Raw genomic sequence first — 20805 nt, forward strand, 5'->3', positions numbered from 1 at the left:
TCCTGGCCTTGCTTCATCAGAGCTGACTGGCTTACAAAAGGACAGTCAGATTCATAATGGGACACATGCAAATAACTAAATGAGTGGATAAGATAGTGTGCAAAATAATAACAATGATGATAATGAAATAGCAATATGTGAAAGATAGGGAACGAGAGGGAGAAAATGAGCCACGTTGCTTCTTGATGGATTCCAGGCACTTGTGAGATCCTCTTGCTCTAGGTCTGGCCCTTGAATTACAAAACACTTCTTTAAAATAGTTCATTTCTATAGCATAATTTTCCTTTATCTAAGCTGGCTTGACTATATTTCTACTCTTTCAAGCAAGCTCAAATTAAGACCCAAACCCAAGTTCATGTTATGGAATATCTGCTCAATTTTACCATGTCTTTTTGATCACTTTATTTGGACTTCAGACTCAAATAACCAACTTGACAATTTGAAATCTTCATTAGAAATCTAAAAACATGTCAGATTTACCTGTCTGCAACATAATTTTTGTTTTCTTTATATTTTCATATGAACATACTCCTATACCAATTTTCTTCATCTCATTAAATGCACCAAATTTTACCCAGGCGCATAGGTCAGAAATTCAGTTGAAATTCTTGACTCTTCTCTTCTTTGTCATATATCACCTCCAATTTTCTTCTACTTTTTTTTTTCCAACATTACTACTTTTTGCTAATATTCAGTTTTCTCTGCTCTGAACATATGAAAGGATTGCATTTGTGTTTTCCTCTGGACAATGTAATGTGAGGGAAAGTTACATGTATCATTCCTGTGTAGAAGCATCCCTACAAAATAATTGATTATCTATTCTTGTCATCTGATAGATGTTATTTTGTATAGTAGTGTATCTGTCAGCCTGGGTTCCTAACTAATCCAGAGCCCCCTGCTGACTCCTGAAATACAAACCAGTACAAGTGACAAATAAACCTTTGCCATTTTATGACACCGAGATCCAGGTATCAGTTATCATTTGTAACTGCAGCATAGCCTAGTCTATCTTAACTGAAAATGAACTCTAAATCCTATTTTATAGTGTATCCCAAACCTGATGTTTGTTACCTCCTTTTCTATTTATCATCACTGTGTTACAAAGCACCCCATCTTTTGCCTGGAATTACAGCAGGAGCCTCTTAATCAGTCTTCCCTTTCCTACTGTCATAACTCTAAAGGCCATTTTCCAAAAACCAGCCAGACTCATTTTTTAACAGTAAAAAGATCATATAAAATTACATTAACTAATTACACTAACTAATTATATAACAACATCAATATACCCACCCGAACCCTCCAAAAACTATGCAACAGGCTCAGAGTAAAATTGAAAGTCTCTCAATGAACCACAAGACCCTATAATTGCACCTCTACTTATGTTTCCTCATTTGTCTCCTGTCATTCTTTTCTTTCTCTGCTCCAATCACAGTGGCTCTCTTACCACTGCTTGCAAACTGTAAGCTCGTTCTCTCATCAGGGTTCTTCTCTTTTTGCTACTTCAGTGTGGAACATTCTAGGTCAAGACCTCAGTATGACTTGGCCTACTCCTTCTCATTTTATGACTCTTTCTTCCAAGAGCCAGACTTCAGAGCAGTCCTTACATTCTCCACAACCGAATCCCTCAATAACTCACCATCTAGTCACCTTGATTTATTTTGTGAAGCACTCTTTGAACTCTCTTATTATTTACTTACTTTGTATTTTTTTTTATCCTAGACTACAAATATCATAAGGCAGGGATTATTTGTTTTTCACTGCTCTGTGCCTGGTATGTAAAAAAGTGTCTGATGCTTAGTGGAATTCAATAAATATTTATCAAACGAGTGAATTAATGAATAAATAGCTAAAACAATCAGGATGTCAAAACAAAACTGCAGTGAAGAGACAACTGAATTAGAAGCAGTGCACTTTCACAAGTCCTCTACCTCGTTTGTTTAACAGAGCAAAAAATAAATACAAATACTGCTAGATAATCAATTTGTATGGCTTTTATCTATGATCTACCCCTTATAATTCATTTATTCGGTAAACCCTGATTGTTCAAGTTAACTTGTTCCAACTAGCCAGAGCATATTGAAACAAGGAATCTTAAAAGGGAATTAGCACAAGATATGTTTAAAGGTTCAATAACTGATCCATATTTCCCAATCTAAATTATCTAAATTTTCTACAATGGATCCAAGAAATGTGCAAGAATATTATACAAAAGAAAAAGAATGAACTCAAAGACAGGGTAGGCAAATGAATTAAGTAGAAAATACTGGGCTAAGAAGTTTCTAGGGAAACTAACTTTCTGAACAACTTAACCAGTACAAATCCATCATTAGAAGTTGTCAGTGTGCTGTGAACGTGACCAACATGTTTACTTTTCATCAGTACCTGAATGAGAAGTGTTTATGCAAATTTTCATCACATGCCAGGATGACATATGTCATCTTACAAAGCCAGTGGTCCAGCTAAGGAGCATTTGCTGTGACAAAGACATATATTGAAAGATAACTGGTTTTCAAAGGAACTGAATTTCTCTCCCTTGCCTCAGTAGCATTGTAATGAAGACTAGCTATAAGAGTCATGAGAACTGTGTTAGACTCTTGACTCTGTGACTTTCTACTCTTGAATATATCATTTAATTTTTGATGCTGGATGGGGAAGAGGATAATAATACCTTTCCTAGATGTTTCATAAGGTTGCTGTAAAAATAAAACAACTCATGTCAAAGATGTGTTTTATAAGCTGGATATTTTAGTTATTTGTTTTTATTTTGCTTCTTTGAGGAAACTTAAGGCATCCTCTAAATTGAAGTTGAAATTTACATATTTCAAAGTAAGAGAAATAAATAAGAGCAAGCATCAAAATAGATGTTTGGCCATGTGGTCTTTCCTTCCTCTTAAGATTAACAACATTCATATCTGGTTAAGAATTGTTGAGTAGGATAATTAGAAAATCACACTGCTGTTTCTTTAAACACACAGAGGTACAACAACTCTCTCACAAGAAACACCCATACTGTTTTCATACTAGACCACTTGTGAATAATCCATCTCTTAACCAAATAAAAAACAAAATTCACAGTCCATGATAGAAGGAAAAAAAAATCCTTGGTAGTACTTACATTACTGCCTGAAGAAAAAGGCAAAATCAGAAGGAAAGTGCTCAAGATTGTGCATTGTCTAAAATCAACTTGCTGTTAAATATACAAATGGACAAACCTCTGAAAACTAAAGCTCAGTGGACTTTAGTTATTTTGTTGCTTTATTTGTATAATTCTCTTGTTCATCATTGAACATACCCAAATATTTTATACAATAATAAAAATAGGAGGCACAAAGAATCCTCTAATGGAAACATTTAGCTTCATTAAAAAAAACCTGGCTATAACAATTTCATTATCAATTATCCAAGCTTACTCCGATCTCACACTCAGAAATAACTTTAGGAAGATGATTAGTTATAAATAAAGACAGTAGAAAATACCCCCAAATTACTCTACTCCAAGAATCCGCTATTAACAAAGACAATTTGACTCTTCGAGGAAAAAACAGCACAGGAAAAACCATTTATTTTTAATGAAATTCATCCTACTCTCTCTTCCATATGTACAATCCACAATATCCGAAAATGTAAAAATGAGATTATGGTTGAGAAGAATCTGATGACTCCACCCCTCTTCACCATCAGACTGATCAATATACTTACTTCAGTCAACAGATTACAGGGAAATATTTAATCACCAATGTAACCCAAATGAAGAATGGGCAGCTAAATCTGACTCAATGCCTAGGACTAGCTGATATTTATTTTATTTAGGTGCTTTTTTAATTAAAAAATCAAATTACACTATCAGGAAAGCTCCCTGATTGTGCTCTTGCTCTTACCTCGTGGTGATTTTTTGTCAGCCATTCCTTAATCGTGCCAAGGGCAATGAGCGCAGCAGGTTCATTTGGAAAACCTAAGTGAAGAGTCGAATGAAACAAATGAAAAGAAGTGATAAAGGCAACAGAGAGGTCAAAGGTGGTATGAGAATGGAATTCTTTTTTTTAAAAAAAATAGTATTTAATTCAACCAATGAGTACTGAGCAAGGCAGGCCTCAGGAAGTTGTATAGATGTGAAGCCTGCAATTCTACATGGGAGGCATTAAGAGGGATGGTCCTACATAATCCGGAGTATAAAATTAAAAAAAAAAAACATCACAGATAAAGGATTTGACTGTTATTTAAGAACAATATCAATAAAAATATGCTTAATAGCTTACAAAGCACTTACATGTATTTTTTTTTCTTACAAGTGGTGCTGAGATTAAGATTTATTAACCTCCTCATCTTAAAAATCAAGTAAATGTAGCTCAGAGAAAATATGTGGTTGGCCCAGAGTCACAAGGTCACTACTCCATCAATAAACTGTCACAGACTGGGTAAATAACATGCCAAATAGTCATACCACAGAAAGCAACTATCGATATTCACATAATGTGACTTATGTTACACTTAGGGACATTGGAGATGGTGATTGAGATTAAGACCACATGAATTAACTGATTGTGGGCTGTGGTTTGTTTTTGTTTTTGTTTTTTTGAAATCAGAGATTGGACCCAGGGGCACTTAACCATGGAGCCACATCCCCAGCTTTTTAAAATTTTTTTATTGTGAGACAGGTTCTCTGTAAGTTGCACAGGGCCTTGCTAAGTTGCTGAAGCTAGCTTTGAACTTGTAATCCTCCTGCCTCAGCCTCCAGAGCCACTGGGATAACAGGCATGCACCACTACACCCAACTGTGAGTTTTATTGTTAAGGGCAGAAAATATGTCACACATGTACTTCCCCGCAGGGAGTATCAGCATACATTTTCAGAATTTCCAAAAACACATAAGAATGTCTTTTCAGGTATATCAATTGAATACATTCCTAGACCTGCAGAATCATTAGGCATTCTGCCAACAGAGAAATTTATGAAGGAATAACCGTATACATTTACATAACTTTGGTACAGCAAGAAGAAGAGATAGGAGTGAGTATTTTGTCAGAACTGCTCTCTTTAAGTTCACTCCTGGCTCCTTCATCATGGAATCCCATCACCTTCCCATGAGTCTTCAGCCTCTCTGGCATTAGACATGCTTTCTTTGTATTTTCATCTCTCAGTTTCTCTTCCCTCTTGGATTTTGCTTGTTTGGTTCCTTTTTTATTAAAGTACAGTTGAGTGTTTCTTATTATGTTCATAAAGTTGTGAGCCCATCTTTACTCATTCCAGAATATTTTCATCATCCTATAAAGAAACCCTGTACCCATTAATAGTCATTCCTCAATCCTCCAGCCAGCCAGCCTTTGGCATCCATGAATATTTTCTGTCCATGTGAATTTTCAGATTTACCTTCTGAAATTTTCAAAGTCTCCTTCTCCCCTGTATTCTCCTACATATTTGCACACTCTGCCCTCAGTCCTTTTTCAGGAGCATTCATTAAATGTACTTTGTTCCCAACATCTGAACACAGCCTTCCTCTTCCTCTGTACTCTAGCTATCTAGCTAGTTACAGCAACATCCAGAAATCATGTCCATGAGGGTATCTTCTGGAGAGGACATTGTCTGTGTGAATGGACAGAGAAAGCAAGAGGGAGATGGAGGGGAAATATCTCTAAGATTTAAAAGACCAAGTTATGGAGGGTAAATTCATATACCTATAGCTCATACTGATGTTTTGGATCTTGGCAGACCTCCAGAAAAAATGTGTGAGAGAAGAGGAGCAAGAGCATTGTCTCCATTTCCAAAAATGAACACAGCTTTCCTGATTTGCATTCTGTGGGCTTTGGTAAAGGGTGCTTTAGGAAGGAAGACAAAAGAAAGCAGGGCTAAGTTTCATCTATTTTAATTTATAGATAAGAGAGAAACACTGGAATATGAAAAATATGCACAAGTTCTTGAACCTTTGTAAGTTCATCTTGAACATCTGGGATTGTAGACTTGTTGTGAATTGTTTAATTGTATTCATTTTCCTTAAAAGAATGCCTCAAAATATAATACCCCAAATTAGTAAAAAAAATATTAATTAAACAATTCTTAATTCATTAAACACGTTATTATTAAAGCCCCCCAAGAGGGGAGATACAGACACTTTAGTGAGTCTCTGTCCTCTAAAATTTTAGCTTAAAGTCTGAAGGAGGAAATACATAAGTAAAATGACAGCCACAAGGCAGCAGGGCAAAACATTAGGGTGGCAGATGCAGATGATGGAACTAAGAAAAATAGAGATGTGGGGTTTACTTGGAAATCATCTAAAGTTTAAAAAGAGAGCTGCAATGTGGGAAATGGGGAAACATTGTCTTCAGAAGTAAACAGTGAGCAACATGGAAATGATAAAAAAAAGGTGAAGGAAAGTGAAGGGGAGAAGGCAGGATGAGTATCTGTGGGCTGCAAAGAGGAAGAAGGCCAGGATGAGTTATTTGCTGTTAAGGAATTGTTTTAGTGAGCTTTGCATCACTGTGACCAAAATATCTGACAAGAACAACTTGGGCCGGGCATAGTGGCACATGCCTGTAATCCCAGCAGCTTGGGAGGATCATGAGTCTAAAGCCAGACTCAGCAATAGCAAGGCACTAAGCAACTCAGGGAGACTCTGAATAAAAATTAGGGCTGGGGATGTGGCTTCATGGCCAAGTGCCCCTGAGTTAAATCTCTGGTTACCCACTCCCTCAAAAAATGAATTAGAGGAGAAAAATGTATTTGGGACTCCTGGTTTCAGAGGTCTCCAGAGATAGCCAAGTCCATTGCTCTGAACCCAAAGGAAGCAGGACATTATTGCCAAAGGGTACAACAAAGGAAAAAGAGCTCATCTCATGGTGGCCAGAGAAAAGAAAAGGACGAATGGGCTACAGAGAAGATCAACACTCCCTGGGCACGTCCCCAGTGACACCTCCTGCACTAACATCCCACCTGCCTACTTCTTACAGTTACACCCAGTCCATCCATTCAAACTAGTATGGACTGATTAGATTGTGCTTCTCCCAATCCAATCATTTCACCTCTGAACGTTCTTGCATCAACACAAGAGTTTTTCAGGAATACATCATATCCCAAACCACAGAAGGAGTTAACCACTAGAGTCTTTTCCAGTGTAGCCCTTCCCTAAGTTTAACATTTGTAGTTACACTTCCCTTGATATACTCCAGGACAGAAAACAAAATGTGTATTTTTCCTTAAAACACACCTCCTCCCTGGCTTTATCTCTCTCTTAGGCACTGCTATATTTAAGAACTTTCCCTGCTGGTAACTGAGTCCTAAATACATTGATCCTCTAAAATATTGTACATCTGCCCTTCCTTTCCTCCTTTCCCATTGATCTCATCAAAGTCCAATGAGCCCTCACCTGAACAACTGTAGGTGCCCCTGAATTCTGCTCTTTTGGTTTACTTGCCTTCTCTAATCCACCTAACATACCATTTACAAATGATCCCTTCTAAAACATAGCAATCATAATGTTACAATCTCAGACAAACCCACACAGCCTTTGTTGACTCTCTAGCTCCTGAAGAATAAATACGAACACCTTAGCATGTTAATCCTTGCCCATTCCAATGGCCACCACGGGCCTTTCTAGACTTCCTTAGTTTTGCCTGTTTATTCACTTCCCAGGAAATTATTCTCCAACTCTTAGGTTTGCTTAATAATTGTTCAAAATATAAAATTATAGGGCTATATAAATCAAATAAATTTTATAATCATATTCAATTGCCATGGCCATCTGCATTAACATTCACCTTTTTGAAGATACAATTCCCTACAGAGAAATTATACAAGTTCTTTTAGAGCCATGGCAATGATGGTCAACTCTCAAATATTTGTGACCTCCTGGTCACTCTCTCCCATTTGCCAAAGCCTCTGGCCCAGAGTTGCATTTTTCATCATGACCCCAAGGTAATTTCATATCCCCAGGTGATTTAAATATCTGAGAGCATGATTCAAATATCTAAGAGGATGACCCAGCCAATACCTGGCTGCCAGTTCCTCAAACTGCTTCTCTTCAACAACCACCTCCTCCCTTCCACCTCACCAAATCCTCTAGGAGATCACACTCTGGACCTTGGTGTAACCTTTCAGATCCAAAATTTCTAAGCAGAGCTCTCTCAAAACCTGTTTTGTATTTAATTTGTTTGTTCAGCTAGTTTCCAAGAATGCATTTTTACCCAGGAAACCCACTCTATCCCTAGGCCTCTCCCCAAATTAAGAATATTTCTCCCCTGAATGGTCTATTTCCTATCTCTGTTTTGCATGTTACTTTTTCTTTCTTTCTTTCTTTTTTAAACTATACTTGCGATTTTTTGTTCTTCTAATATGTTATGATCCATTTCCCCTTTCCTGCCATAAGACCTTGCTTATGCCATTTCCTTCCCAAATTGACATTTCCCTCCTCTTTTCCAGATTTGCATTCACTTTTACTTATCCTCTGCTCAGATATCTCTTCTCCGGGGAACTCTGCTGTGACATTGATGACTTCCTATTTTATGCTTCCACACATCACCTCACTTTTCCCTCACAGATGCATCATTTACTGTTCTACCCTTGTTTATATAAATATGTGATTAATAATCTTAGAGTGAACGCCCTAAGGAAGTGGATAACACATCTGTCTTTGCAAATCACTGGATACTGAAAAAAATGATCAACAAATAGATGTTGAATGAGGGAGAAGATTGTGAACTAATGGATCTTTGTATTAACAGCAGAAAAAGAGTCTCAAGAGTGTTCAGCCAGAGAATGGTGAGGAAGAAAGAATGCTGAGAAAAGGCCCAATCCGACTGCTCTATCCACAACATCCCCTTTCATCCATGAGAAAAAATGTTAAGAAAATTCATATAAGAAAATAGCTCCTGGAGGGAAGATATACCATAATGAATAAAACAGGGAAAGAGATATCAAGAAAAAAAATATTCCTGAAAATCTTCCTTTCAGTGACATGTATGAAGATGAAGCATGATGTTCAGGGAAAACATCAACAGGACAATTCTTTGTCCACTTAAGTGGAAGACACCCAGGGTTACAAATAAGACCAGTGAATAGACAAGGGCAGATTTTAGCCTGGGGATTGTCTTCCAATGATAGCAAGGCCTGCCCCAGGAGGTCACAGTGTATTCTGGTCATCAGGGGACTTTTGTTCACAAAAGCAGAATGACTACCTAGAGGGAAGGCAGCAGACAGGCTTCAGATGAATCACTGTATTAGATGACATAGAAAATCTCTCCAAGTATGAGGGTCAATGAGGCTGAACAAGCCATTAATAATTTAGGGCCAGGCATGCAAGGAGTTATGTGTATGTGGCATATCAAAGCTTATGTTCCTACTCATTAGGAGGGACTATTAAAATTACTTTTTTAAAAAAAGTGCATGTTGACTTATATAAATGATTTTTTCCTCTTTTATTGAAAATGCTTGCTAAATTTTTACATATATACATATATATGTTTTGTTTTGTTTTGTTTTGGGTACCAGGGATTGAACCCAGGGGCACTTAACCACTAATCCACATCCCAGCCCTTGTTATTTTTTATTTTGAGACAGGGCCTCACTTAAGTTGTTGAGGCTGGCTTTGAACTTTTGATCCTTCTGCTTCAGATTCCTGAGGCATGTATATATGTTTAAACATCACTCAGCTCAAGATGTAAAACATTTCCAATACCCCAGAAAGCAACCTTTTTCTTAGTGAATACACATCCCACCAGGAAATGACTATTCTGTCTCCTGTTACTGTGGGTTCAGTTTCATCTCTTTTTATATTTCATATCCATAGAATTATGGAATGCATGTTCTTTTATATCCATATTTTGTTGAACACTACACCTGCCTGATTGATTCATGTTATTACCTACAATAATAGCTCATTCACTTTCATCATAATGCTAAATTCCATTATATGAATAACACCACAATTTTTTTTAACCCATTCTAGCATTGATGGGCAAATGGATTGTTTCCAGTTTAGGGCTATTATAAACAAAGCTGCCATGAACATTCTCATTCATGTTTTAGTGAATTTAAGTGCTTATTTCTGTTAAGTATATACCCAGGATATAGGGCTGCTGATCTACTTATTTGTTTGACTTTGGTAAATTTTGCCAATAGTTTCCAAAGCAGCCAATTTACACTCCCAACAGAACTACATGAAAACTACACAAAGTTTAAAATAATCTATTGATACAGCATATTAAGATGTACTTTTCTAATTATAGTTTTCTTCACCACACTTAAAGCCATTAAAGTTGGCTTTAGGCCACTCAATATTTTTTTAAACTTGAAACTCAAAAAAGTTTTATGATTTTCCTGTATTCCCACAAGTAGTCCTGCTTTTAAGAAAGGACAAACTCTGTTAATGGGACCTCAAAACATTTGAAATAAAAGAGAGAAAAAGAAAAACAGCAAGTTGGGTTTGCATGTTTTTTTCATCCATCATACATCAAATAAGTAATTAGATGGACATTTTTCTTTTACTCAGTTATTAAACTTATTATTTCTTTTTCTTCAAATTTCAATACAATAAGATACAGCCATAACGACTCACTGAAGATTCTATCCCACTCCTGAACTAATTGTTGGAAATGTTAAAAACCCAAAAGGTTTTTGACACAGCTATAGTAAATATAGTTTTGACTTTATCATAGGAAAATTTCCTCCCCAGTTTTTATTTATTTATTTTTGCATTACTGAATTTCCTGATATCTTTATCATTTTCCATAGTCTTCCATGTGGAAATTAAGTTTGTCTCCCTGATAAAAAAAATTCAAACATGTTTCTTTATATTCTAAGCATATTCCACTAATATAAACACATACAACTTACTTTGTCAGTCTTACTGTCCTTTTTTAAAGTCAGAAACAACAGGTCATCCCTAGTTTTTAACTTTAAAAGAGAGCTTGTTTATACTTATAAAATACCTTATGGTAGAGAAGCATACAGTAATATCAATCAATTATTTAAAAAGCTTCTTATGAAAAAAATAAGTAAAAATAAAATTGAATATTATGCCAAGGGTAATTAAGCCATATTTGAAAACTTTTAACATTTGCAATCTCCCCAGGGCCTTCCTCTCTTGCATTTCCTCCCAACATCACCTTCAGAACCTGTCACCAGGACTCTCTGTTCTCACTGTGGATGCTTTTCTAATAGTTGTAAGAAGAAGGCAATCTAAAGGCAAAAGTCCAGGCCCAGTCGATGGATCTAAAAACAATGTTTATGCACTGAATTACTTTATTTCCAACTACATATGACTTCTGTAATGATTTCATTTCAATGGAGTGTGGTTTGTACCTCCAACCCACCTGCCAGGGCACTTGGCACAGAGCTATTATACAATAGCAACAATTTGAAGGAATTATAAATTCCTATGTACACTGCATGTATTTAGAAAGTTGTTGACCTACTAACCAGCCCATTAGGTGATTATTAGCACCAAATTAGTGAAGAATTCATATGAAGCAGAAGGCAGAAGCAGTAGTTCACAAAAATAATCACACTCCCTTAAACTCTGCACATTAAACTTACATCCATTTTTGAGCTCTCTTTCCTTGCCAAGTCCTTAAGGAGGAAAGCATAATGCTGTATTATTATTATTATTATTATTATTATTATTATTATTATTATTATTCACATGCAAACCCAAACAAAAATAGTAAGTTATCAAACACAGGACTTTCCTCAGATGAAAACCTCTGATTATCTTAAGTGAGAGAACACATCACCAGGCAGATCAAAATGTCAACATCAGTAGGGATTGTCACCATTGACTTTCAATGCAAAATTATACTTTGCTTAATTTTTTTTAGTAATTAATGTTGATATTTTTCCATTTTAGCAAAAACGTTCTGTGGTAGGGACCAAAGATACATGAAATGAGCAATATTTTTGGAGCTCAAATGAAAGGAGATAATTTTCCTTTTCATTTTTTATACACACACACACACACACACACACACACACACACACACTTTTCCTTGATGTGGGGGGTGGGCAAGGAGTGTAGACAAAAGGCGTAGTAGGCACAGGGGAGTATATTTTTTTTATCTTATAACTGCTTTTGCCAATCCCTCCCGTAGGCCTCCTTCCAGCCCATAGAAGCAATTCTGAGCGCACGATGAAATCAAATTACTTGAGAGAAATGAGCTGAAGGAGCCTCGCCGTTAAGCAATTGCTGGAGCAGCCACTCAGACAATTCTGGCTAAGGCTGAGTTTCACAAAAGATAAAACAGGTGAAGTAATAAGAGTGACACTGGCCCCTGTTACTGCAGTGAGCACTGCAGCAGAATGCTAAAAAGGGTGTCATTGGCTTCCCTCGGGATTACAAAAGGCCACCAGGGTTGGCACGAGTAAGGAGAGTCCTCAGCCTGTCATTAAGGTGGTATAGTTTTAGATATTGTTTTAAAGGATGAGGCAGGAGTTGTGATATGAACATATAGAGATAATATGGCATGTTAATAAGCTGAATAATCATGGCAGATGCTGAAAATACTCCACTATGTATCCTCTTGGCTTGTGTCATTTCCTGTGTGCTGGCCTGATTTACAGGCATCTTTTACCTGAGGGCTCCTTCTGCTGGCCAGAACTCACTCTGCCAATATGTAGGCAGGTCCAGAGCATCAGGGGATCAAGGCCCCTGCAAATGTTCTTCCTCCCTGAGGTGGGTACTGTTGAGGTGTGTGCTTTACCATTCTCCAGAGCTGCTCAATGGGATTACACTGTCATCCACAGTGGAGTAGTCCTTGATTTTTGCCCTCTGTGCTTCTCTTCCTTGTCTGTCACTCTTCCCAACTCCCTATTTGAAATCATATCTCAAATTAACTACTTGCACTCTAACCTTTTCCTCTAAATCTGCTTTAGTCAAATTATAAGAGCAATCCAAATGCATTAATGAAACTTAGACAGTAAGGTCTTATCTTTCTTGATAGTTCTTATCTTTCTCGGGTCTTTTCCAGTTGTTATCTATGATACATGCACTGGAGAGAAATGTTTTATAAATTAGCTAATGGAATGGAGGGAAATACTTGAAGAACTCAACGGCTGTCACCATGAAATCACAATAATAATTTATTTGAGGGATTGTAAAGGTTATATAAGCCAGGATCATATGGCATGCAAATTTGATCCATAAGATAGCAATCTTGAAACAGTATTAAACTGTTGTTGGTGCTGCTGCTTCTGTTAGCATTTATTGAGCGAATTTTATGTACCAGTCACTCGTCTTAGCGTTTGTGTGTATGATCTCATTCAGTCTGCACAACAATATAATGGGAAGAAGGGAAAAGAAGAAGGGAGACAAGCTGTCCTGAAAATAGATAACAACTTTGGTAACAAAGACACCATTTTGGTAATAAAGATAATTAATTTGTATTGATGTTAAATATTGCTAAGAGGCATGCAAAGTATAGTCCGACTTTATCATGTAAGCTTCCGTAAACTCAGAACCACTCACTAATGCAGTCACTAGTATTTGCCTAAAGAGAAAGCAGTGATACTACCTATAGCCAATACTGGGCATGGGATGGGAGCCCAGGAACTTGGGCATCTTTGGCTTCTGCATAAAATAGTTCAAATCCTCAAAACTTCTTACAGTGATTCTGTGTATAATTTTTCTGTATATATATACTTTTTTTGTACTGGGGATTGAACCCAGAAGTGCTTTACCACTGAGCTATGTCTGCAGCCCTTTTTAAATTTGGAGACAGGGTCTTGCTGAGTTGCTTAGGGCCCCATTCAGTTGCTGAGGCTGGCCTCAAACTTGCCATCCTCCTGCCTCAGCCCCCTGAGTCACTGAGATTACAGGCATGTGTGGCCCTCTCATTCCATACAAGAGAAGAAGTGACTCTCAGAGAAATCAAGCAAGGGGCAGGGCTATGTACACACCTAGATCTGCCTGACTTTCTCCACACACACTCTAGCCCAGTGCCTGGCATGCTGTTGGTACTTACGCTCTGCAGAATGGAATAAAATACTTCATAAAGTCTCTGTATCAAAGACTCCAGTCTAGGGGCTACATTTCAAACTCTGATGAAAGGAAGCCAAGTGGAAGTCCCTAATGACAGGGAGTTTATTACAGAGTACAGAGCACAGTGCCTCCCACATAGGTCACTCCCAATGGAACCAGGGAACTGATGTGCTACCCTCTTACATGGCAGCATCCATTCCACCATTTAATGCCTTCCTTGCAGAGTAAGGATGGGTTCGAAGAGTCCATATCCCATGCTCTGGGAATGCAGAAAAGCCGGCTGCTCTAATTGCACAATTATTCTTGAATATTCAGAGACCTTCTTTCCCACATGACTAGAACCTGTAGATTTAAAGCCTGCTGACCCTCTTCCATGACATGCCTCTCCTCACGGCCTCTCTTACCCCTTATTGTACCTGATTCAAGTTAGTACTGATGTCCCTAGCAGGACCTCTAAAATTAGCCATAATTTAAGAAGAAGAATGGAAATAATATACTTGCCTTCTTAATTTCTTCAGAAATTTTAATTTTTTCATTCCATTTAACATGGTGTGTGCCAACAGCCCATGATACACTGGAAATTCTACACTATTCAGCCCCAGACTTGAGATATTTTTGATTTCCTCTAAAAATTGTAAGACACTAAGTTTTTCCTTTCAAGTTGCCTTTCTTCCGCTCTGAGAACCAGGTATGAATGAACTTCATTTTCATGGGACACAAGGTTACAAAGTATGTAAGCTTCATCAGCTTTTCAAACTTACGAGCTCCAGTCTCTATTTCTAAGGGTATTTTTAAAACCATCTTTTGCCTAAGGAATTGCAATAATGACCAGAGAAATGGCTCGTGAAATAAATTCTATTCTATGCAAGCTGTTCCTACCACCCCTGGATAAGTCTCCTGAGGAAGGAGATGAAAGATTCCATAGAATCTCCTGGAATGTGGTTTCTTCAAAATTCTTTTGTTAAAGAACATTTTTTTTTTCATATAGGGATAATCAAGGGAGTTCATTGAGGACATCGGATCCGTGGAAGAAGACTTATGTTGGGATCTACAGAGAGATAAAAAGTTACATTATATTTTTTAAATGGGGGCATTAATGTCATAGAGTCCTGGCAGTCAGCAATCTTTCTGAACATAAAGCTCGCTATGCCATGTCCACGCAGGGTGCTCCCCAGTGGCCTCCCGTATGCTTACAACCCAAATCCAAATTCCTCACCTGAGCTTAGAGAGCCCTTTCATCCCCCTTATCAATATCTGAAATGATATCTGTCTCATTTACTTCATTACTATGTGTAGATACTACTGGAAAATAAGCTTTCTGGGTCAGAATCCTGTCTATCTTGTTCACCTTTCCACCTCAGGGGTCAAAGCAAAATAGTTGCCCCATAAGGTATCCTACCATGTTTGGGGTCATGGGGAAGATCCCACAGGTCCAGTGTCCTCTGAGGCATTGCAGCATCCTGCAGTGATTCTGTGCTCTCTGAGACCTACAAAAATCATTGCTCTCACCGGAGGGCAGGAAAGGACCCCAGAGCTGCTCTCTGGTGCCTGTTGGCCTAGACATTCCATTAATATGACCTTTATACAACCATCAAATATGATCTGGGAGAATGGTTCCAACAAACAGCTCTTGGGATTCTGTATCTCGGGATAGGACAGAGACATGCTAGCTTACAGGCAGGGTCTCTTGGCTTTATTTGTCACTGACTCCCAGTCATGCAAGCCACTTCTGTTTCAAGATACTTTTATGCTGTCAACTGCAGAGAGGTTCAAGTTTCTCAAAAGAAGCCTTGCTGAACATTGTCATCATGGCTCCCCCACCAATCTCACTAGGAAAGAAAGTGAGGTAGTTCCCAAGTCCCCTGAAAACTGGCTTTTGCTCTTAATGATGACTCAAGTTCCCCGAAGGTCTGAGTTTGTAAACTGCCTTGAAAGTTCCAGAGAGTCTTCTGAAAAGACTCATAGTGTCGAATTGCCCTAAGGTGAATACTGGGCATGGAGAAGCTCTCCTTTTTAGGCTTGAATCTTAAGACAGATCCTGCTTATAATACTCTATACATTGAAGACTGCTGAAGTGGTCTGCTGAAGGCACAAGGAATTTGTCTAAATAAGGCTGGTCCAGCTTGCAAGACTTCTTTCCAAACTATGGTTTGGATAGAATTTAAAAGGGCGGTCATTCCTCTGCTGATTGAAACAGAGATTAAAGTGAATTTAGACGATAAGATTATAATTTAAAATAGTACACTATTTGATATACCTTTGTAATTAAAAATACAACTTATGATGTAATTAAAATCTGCTAGAGGACATCATCCTGAAAATTATTTTCAAAGACATTCCAAAAGAGATCAAGTAAGAAGTTCCTAAAATTTTAGTGTTGAGTCAGAGGACATAAAATCAATTTTGACATGAGCAGTAATGCCATTAGACTGCTGTACCTCTTCTGGATATGTTTTTGTTTTGTTTTTCCCGAGGGTGCTGGATTAGATAACTGATCCTATTTCTTCACTTTTTTTTTTTTTTTTTCCATCTGGCTTCTCAGAGCCTTCCCTGTTTGCGAAGTGTATGTCCCTTCCCCAGTGATGTTGAGTTTGTCCAGTTGATATACTTTGGCCAGTGGAATATGAGCAGATGTAAGGATTGGAAAAGTCTTGCTGGCATGCTAAAATGATTGCCCTAGGTAGCCAGTGCCCTTTCAGACTGGCACCTGAAATGAGACAGGTGGAGCAGACGGGAGCCCTGACATAAGAGCAGAATACAACTTGGGCAGGCTGAGTCCAGTCTTGATTTGTTAAACCACAGCCAAACCAACCACAGACTTATGAACAAGAGAAAAAATGCTATTTGCTGTCAACCAGTGGGTTTTTGCAGTTGTTTGTAATGCAGAAAAATCTGAATGTGCCCTTAAGAAATTGAGTAAGAACGGAGAGTGCAGGTGATGATGATTTTTCAGAAATCCCCCTGAGGGTGTACATCATATGGAGTGACCTATTCTATAGATCCTTACCATCTTTGCAATATGGCTTAATCTATTGACCGTCCAGGATAAAAAATATATATATTATATAGATAATAAGTTCGGCATACTAATTCAAGGAATTGTGAAAGGGAAGAAAGTAGTTTAAAACAAACCCTCAAATGAAAAAAAAAAGAGAAGACGCTTTGGAGTCAGACCTATCAGGCTTTGAATTTCTCCCCAGAAGATTGTGGTCTGTGTGAGCAAAACAGGTCTCTCTTCCAAGTGTTTTCACCCCAACAGCAGATAAGGCTTCTTTTATTATGAAGATTAAATCGTGTAAGTCAAATTCATTTACCTCCTTCACAGGTCTTCTTGTTAGCCCCTTGTCCCTATATTTATCTTATTTGCTTAATGATGTAAGACAGCTGAAAGATGTGAGAAAGCCTAACAGGAATAAAAATGCTATTAAGGACATGAGGCCAGATACCCAGCTGGGAACTCCACGCTCTTCAATTTGAGACAGAGTTAACAGCTTAAAGTGTAAGTGTGTTCCATTTTCAAGATCAAGTACAGTTTCTCTATTTCCCTCAAGAACTTGGAAGAAGATTTATATTTCCTATTTTTCCAGGCTACCTTCCCTGATTCTAGAAAATATAATTTTCAGTAAGAGGAATAGGTTATTGATGAACTGGTTTTAACAACATAACCTCATTTCGGGCTACACCTCCAAAGAAATTATATATGCTTATTGTGGTCTAAAGTATCAACTCTCAAAAAGCAATGTACTAATTATATCTAATTGATATACTCTGGATTTTACACATCTTTAGAATTTGAGTATTTTTTTTAATAATCTCAAATGGATTTTGAGTTAACAATGAGCTATGATTCATGCAGTAACTGTACACATGATCTTTTTCAATTTTACCTAACACACTCTCTTGGCAGGTTTTTAAATTTCTAAGTTTTACCCAAACATATGACACTGCTCCTGAAAATGCTTAGAGAGATGTAATTGGAAGTGATACATGTACTGTTTCCCTCAAACAGACAGAACCTGGCATTCCTCTAAAACCACAGTGGGGCATTTGGGGTGAGTCAGTGTTTGAGGAATGATAGAAGAATGAAGAGACTAAATAAGCCACAGAGTTTTAAAAGAGGAAAACTGCATTTTAAGATGCAAATTTCTCACAGTGCTTATCAGGTTTAGTCTTAATAATGGTTGACAGTATTCCACAAGCTATGAGCTGTAGACTAAGTTTGCGGTAGAGTAATGAAATCCTAGATGGGCATATTTCTCATCAAAAATCAATTTATCCTCCTGCTTGAGCTTTGGTAAGCAGAAACAAGATAGCATGAAGTTGTAATGTGCCATGAAAACCTGCTGGGACAAGAGAAGTTTAGGACGTGCTTTCTATGGAATAAATGTGCATGTCAACATAACAGAAATGTTAAAGATTTACTTTGATCAATGTCTTTGGGAAGTTGGAAATTTTTTGCATCCTAAGGGTGTTCCTCAGAGAAAAGTAAAGTAGGTGAGTATACATGATTTCGTATATGAACACCTGACATTTTTTTCATCTTTGTCCCTAGTAGGCTCAAAGAAACTCGAGTCATGAGGGTGCAAAATGATAGCCAGAACATGACCTTTCTCATTTTCCTAGGCATCCTACTTGGTGAGAATCAAAATGGGGAATAATATAGAATTTGGGGAGGCAGTCCAGCATGTAAGGAGCTTGGGATTTGTCACCCCATCCTACTAAGTAAGAAGAAACTGAAAAAATTAACTATTGTCCTTGGATCCACCAAAAAAACACACACAAAAAAATGAAGTCATGGGGCAGATTACTGCCTCCAAAATTGGAGTGACAGACAGGTGTATACAGAGAATCACAACTTATCTGAGCAGAAACCTCCTAGCAGAAACGTCTGCAGGAAGCACTATTCAGGTAGGAAAACCCTAACTGTAATTGATGAATTGCTAATGGTTCAGTGGGGACAAGTCTAAAAGACATAAACTCCTAGAGGAACCAGTCACAATGAAAATGAAAGAAAAACTCCCTCTGCTGCTGGTAAGAGAAGGAGAAAAATAGATAGTTTTAAATATACTACAGTATGTTGTTTTTTATAACAAGACCTGCCATCAAGAGAAACTATTTTAGCAGAGCCTAAACTACTGGGGTTTTAATTAGATCCTATCCAACCTAGGGAAAGGGAGACACAACTCCAGCCCACTCCTGCCTTCTATGTAAAGGAAAGAAAATATTCTGTTCAGTTGTTCTAGATCTCCTGTTCTACCTAAAAGGGGGCAAGGATTAAGAAATGGTTGTGATATTTTCAGTTCTAGTTAGAAAAAAATTTTAAATGACATTAAAAGTCCTTAAAACTAGTAAACATTTATGGCAAGATTGCAGGATACAAGTTAATATGCAATAGCCAAACATTTTCCTATATTAAAATAATAAACAATTAGAATTATATGTTAACAACAAAATACCATTTATAGTAGCATCCTTAAAATTGAGTTTTGGGAGTCACAGTGCTAAGTTTCATCAACTCAGCATCAAATTCCTTGAAAAAGTCTTGTGCTTACTACAGTGAATGGGGACAGGCACCATGGCATGCTGCCTGAGGCTGGGATGTAGTGAAGACAGTCTCTTGGCCACTTATATCTGTACTTCTCTGAGTCACGCCTGAGTCTCAGAACTACAGAAGCCTACACAGATATGGGAGAAGGCTGGTATGCCTTGAGCCCTCTTCAAAACTGGACATAATGTGACCCAAAACTCTAGTTTGTGCCATGGGTGTACAGGTCTGCATCTGCTACTGGTTTAGTGGCTCCAACCATGAACTCTGGCTTGCATATGAAGTCTTCAGTTTCTACTGTGTGCTGGGTCTTACTAGAACAGGCCGAGAACTGGGTTTAGAGACAAAGCCTTGTGCTGACTTCCATGAACTCATCCCCAGTGGGTGGAGTTTTGTTATCTCTTCTGCTACCTGAGGCTGAAGGAGGCTGATAGAAGTGGCCTCCTAAACTAATGGGGTTCCAGTAGCTCAGTTCATAGTGGCTGGTGGTAGGGGATGTGGGGCTTTACTCAGAACTGGGTTTTACCATGGCAAGCCTGGTTCTGCATTTAAAGTCTGAGGTCTGGATATAATTCTCTCCTCTTCCCTAAAGTGGTGGCGGTGGGGGGTCTCTCTCCATGCTGTGATGCTTGGAGTTGGGAGGAGCTGATGAAGGTAACTCTTTCTTTCCTTACTAACTTCTCCAAAAAGCCCTTTCATTTACTAATTATGATTCTCACCTGATTTTCTTAGTTCTTATGAAGGTAATTTGCTGAATGAATAGCTAGCTGTTCAGCTTAGTGTATGAGTGTAGGAAAATGATCACCAGAGGATATTACTCAGCCACCACCTTGCTCCACTTCTTCCAAAATGCTTTACATTTTGATTGGGGACTTGGATATATAAGGTATATATTTATTTGAATCTATTATCCTGATATAAGCAAACTTAAGGGAAAACCTCTTTCAAATTGTCTGAGTGCCCAGAAAGGGGCAAAGGTATGCAAGTTGATTGTCCTCATTATTGTCTAGTGCTCATCTGAGGCATGTGAACAACTGAAGTTTGAGAAGGGGCCAATCTACTTTTCTGACCTATGTGTAGTAGGCATAAAAGTGATAATTTTTTTAATTTAAAAATATTTGTTATGTTTTAGAGGAGAGAGAAAGAGAGAAAATTCACTTGGCAAATGTGGATACAGGGAGCACAGAAGATGAGAAAAACAGCGAGGAAGCTATGGTAGCAGTAGAGGAAGGAATTGTCTAACTGTCTGAGTCTGTCTTGTGATACTATAACAGAATACCTGGAACTGGGTAGCTTATGA

At 37.9% G+C, this 20805-nt stretch overlaps 1 protein-coding gene across 1 annotated transcript in view; it reads right to left on the reverse strand.

The window, feature by feature from the left end:
* The window catches only part of Macrod2 (mono-ADP ribosylhydrolase 2), a 1899209-nt gene that overhangs the window by 495478 nt on the left and 1382926 nt on the right, over positions 1 to 20805 (reverse strand). The window contains exon 8 of the mRNA XM_076849439.2: positions 3879 to 3952. Coding sequence (XP_076705554.1) covers positions 3879 to 3952 — 74 coding nt within the window. The remainder of the gene's footprint in view (positions 1 to 3878; positions 3953 to 20805) is intronic.

This window comes from Callospermophilus lateralis, chromosome 3 (assembly GCF_048772815.1).
Source record: "Callospermophilus lateralis isolate mCalLat2 chromosome 3, mCalLat2.hap1, whole genome shotgun sequence".
Lineage (NCBI taxonomy): Eukaryota > Metazoa > Chordata > Mammalia > Rodentia > Sciuridae > Callospermophilus > Callospermophilus lateralis.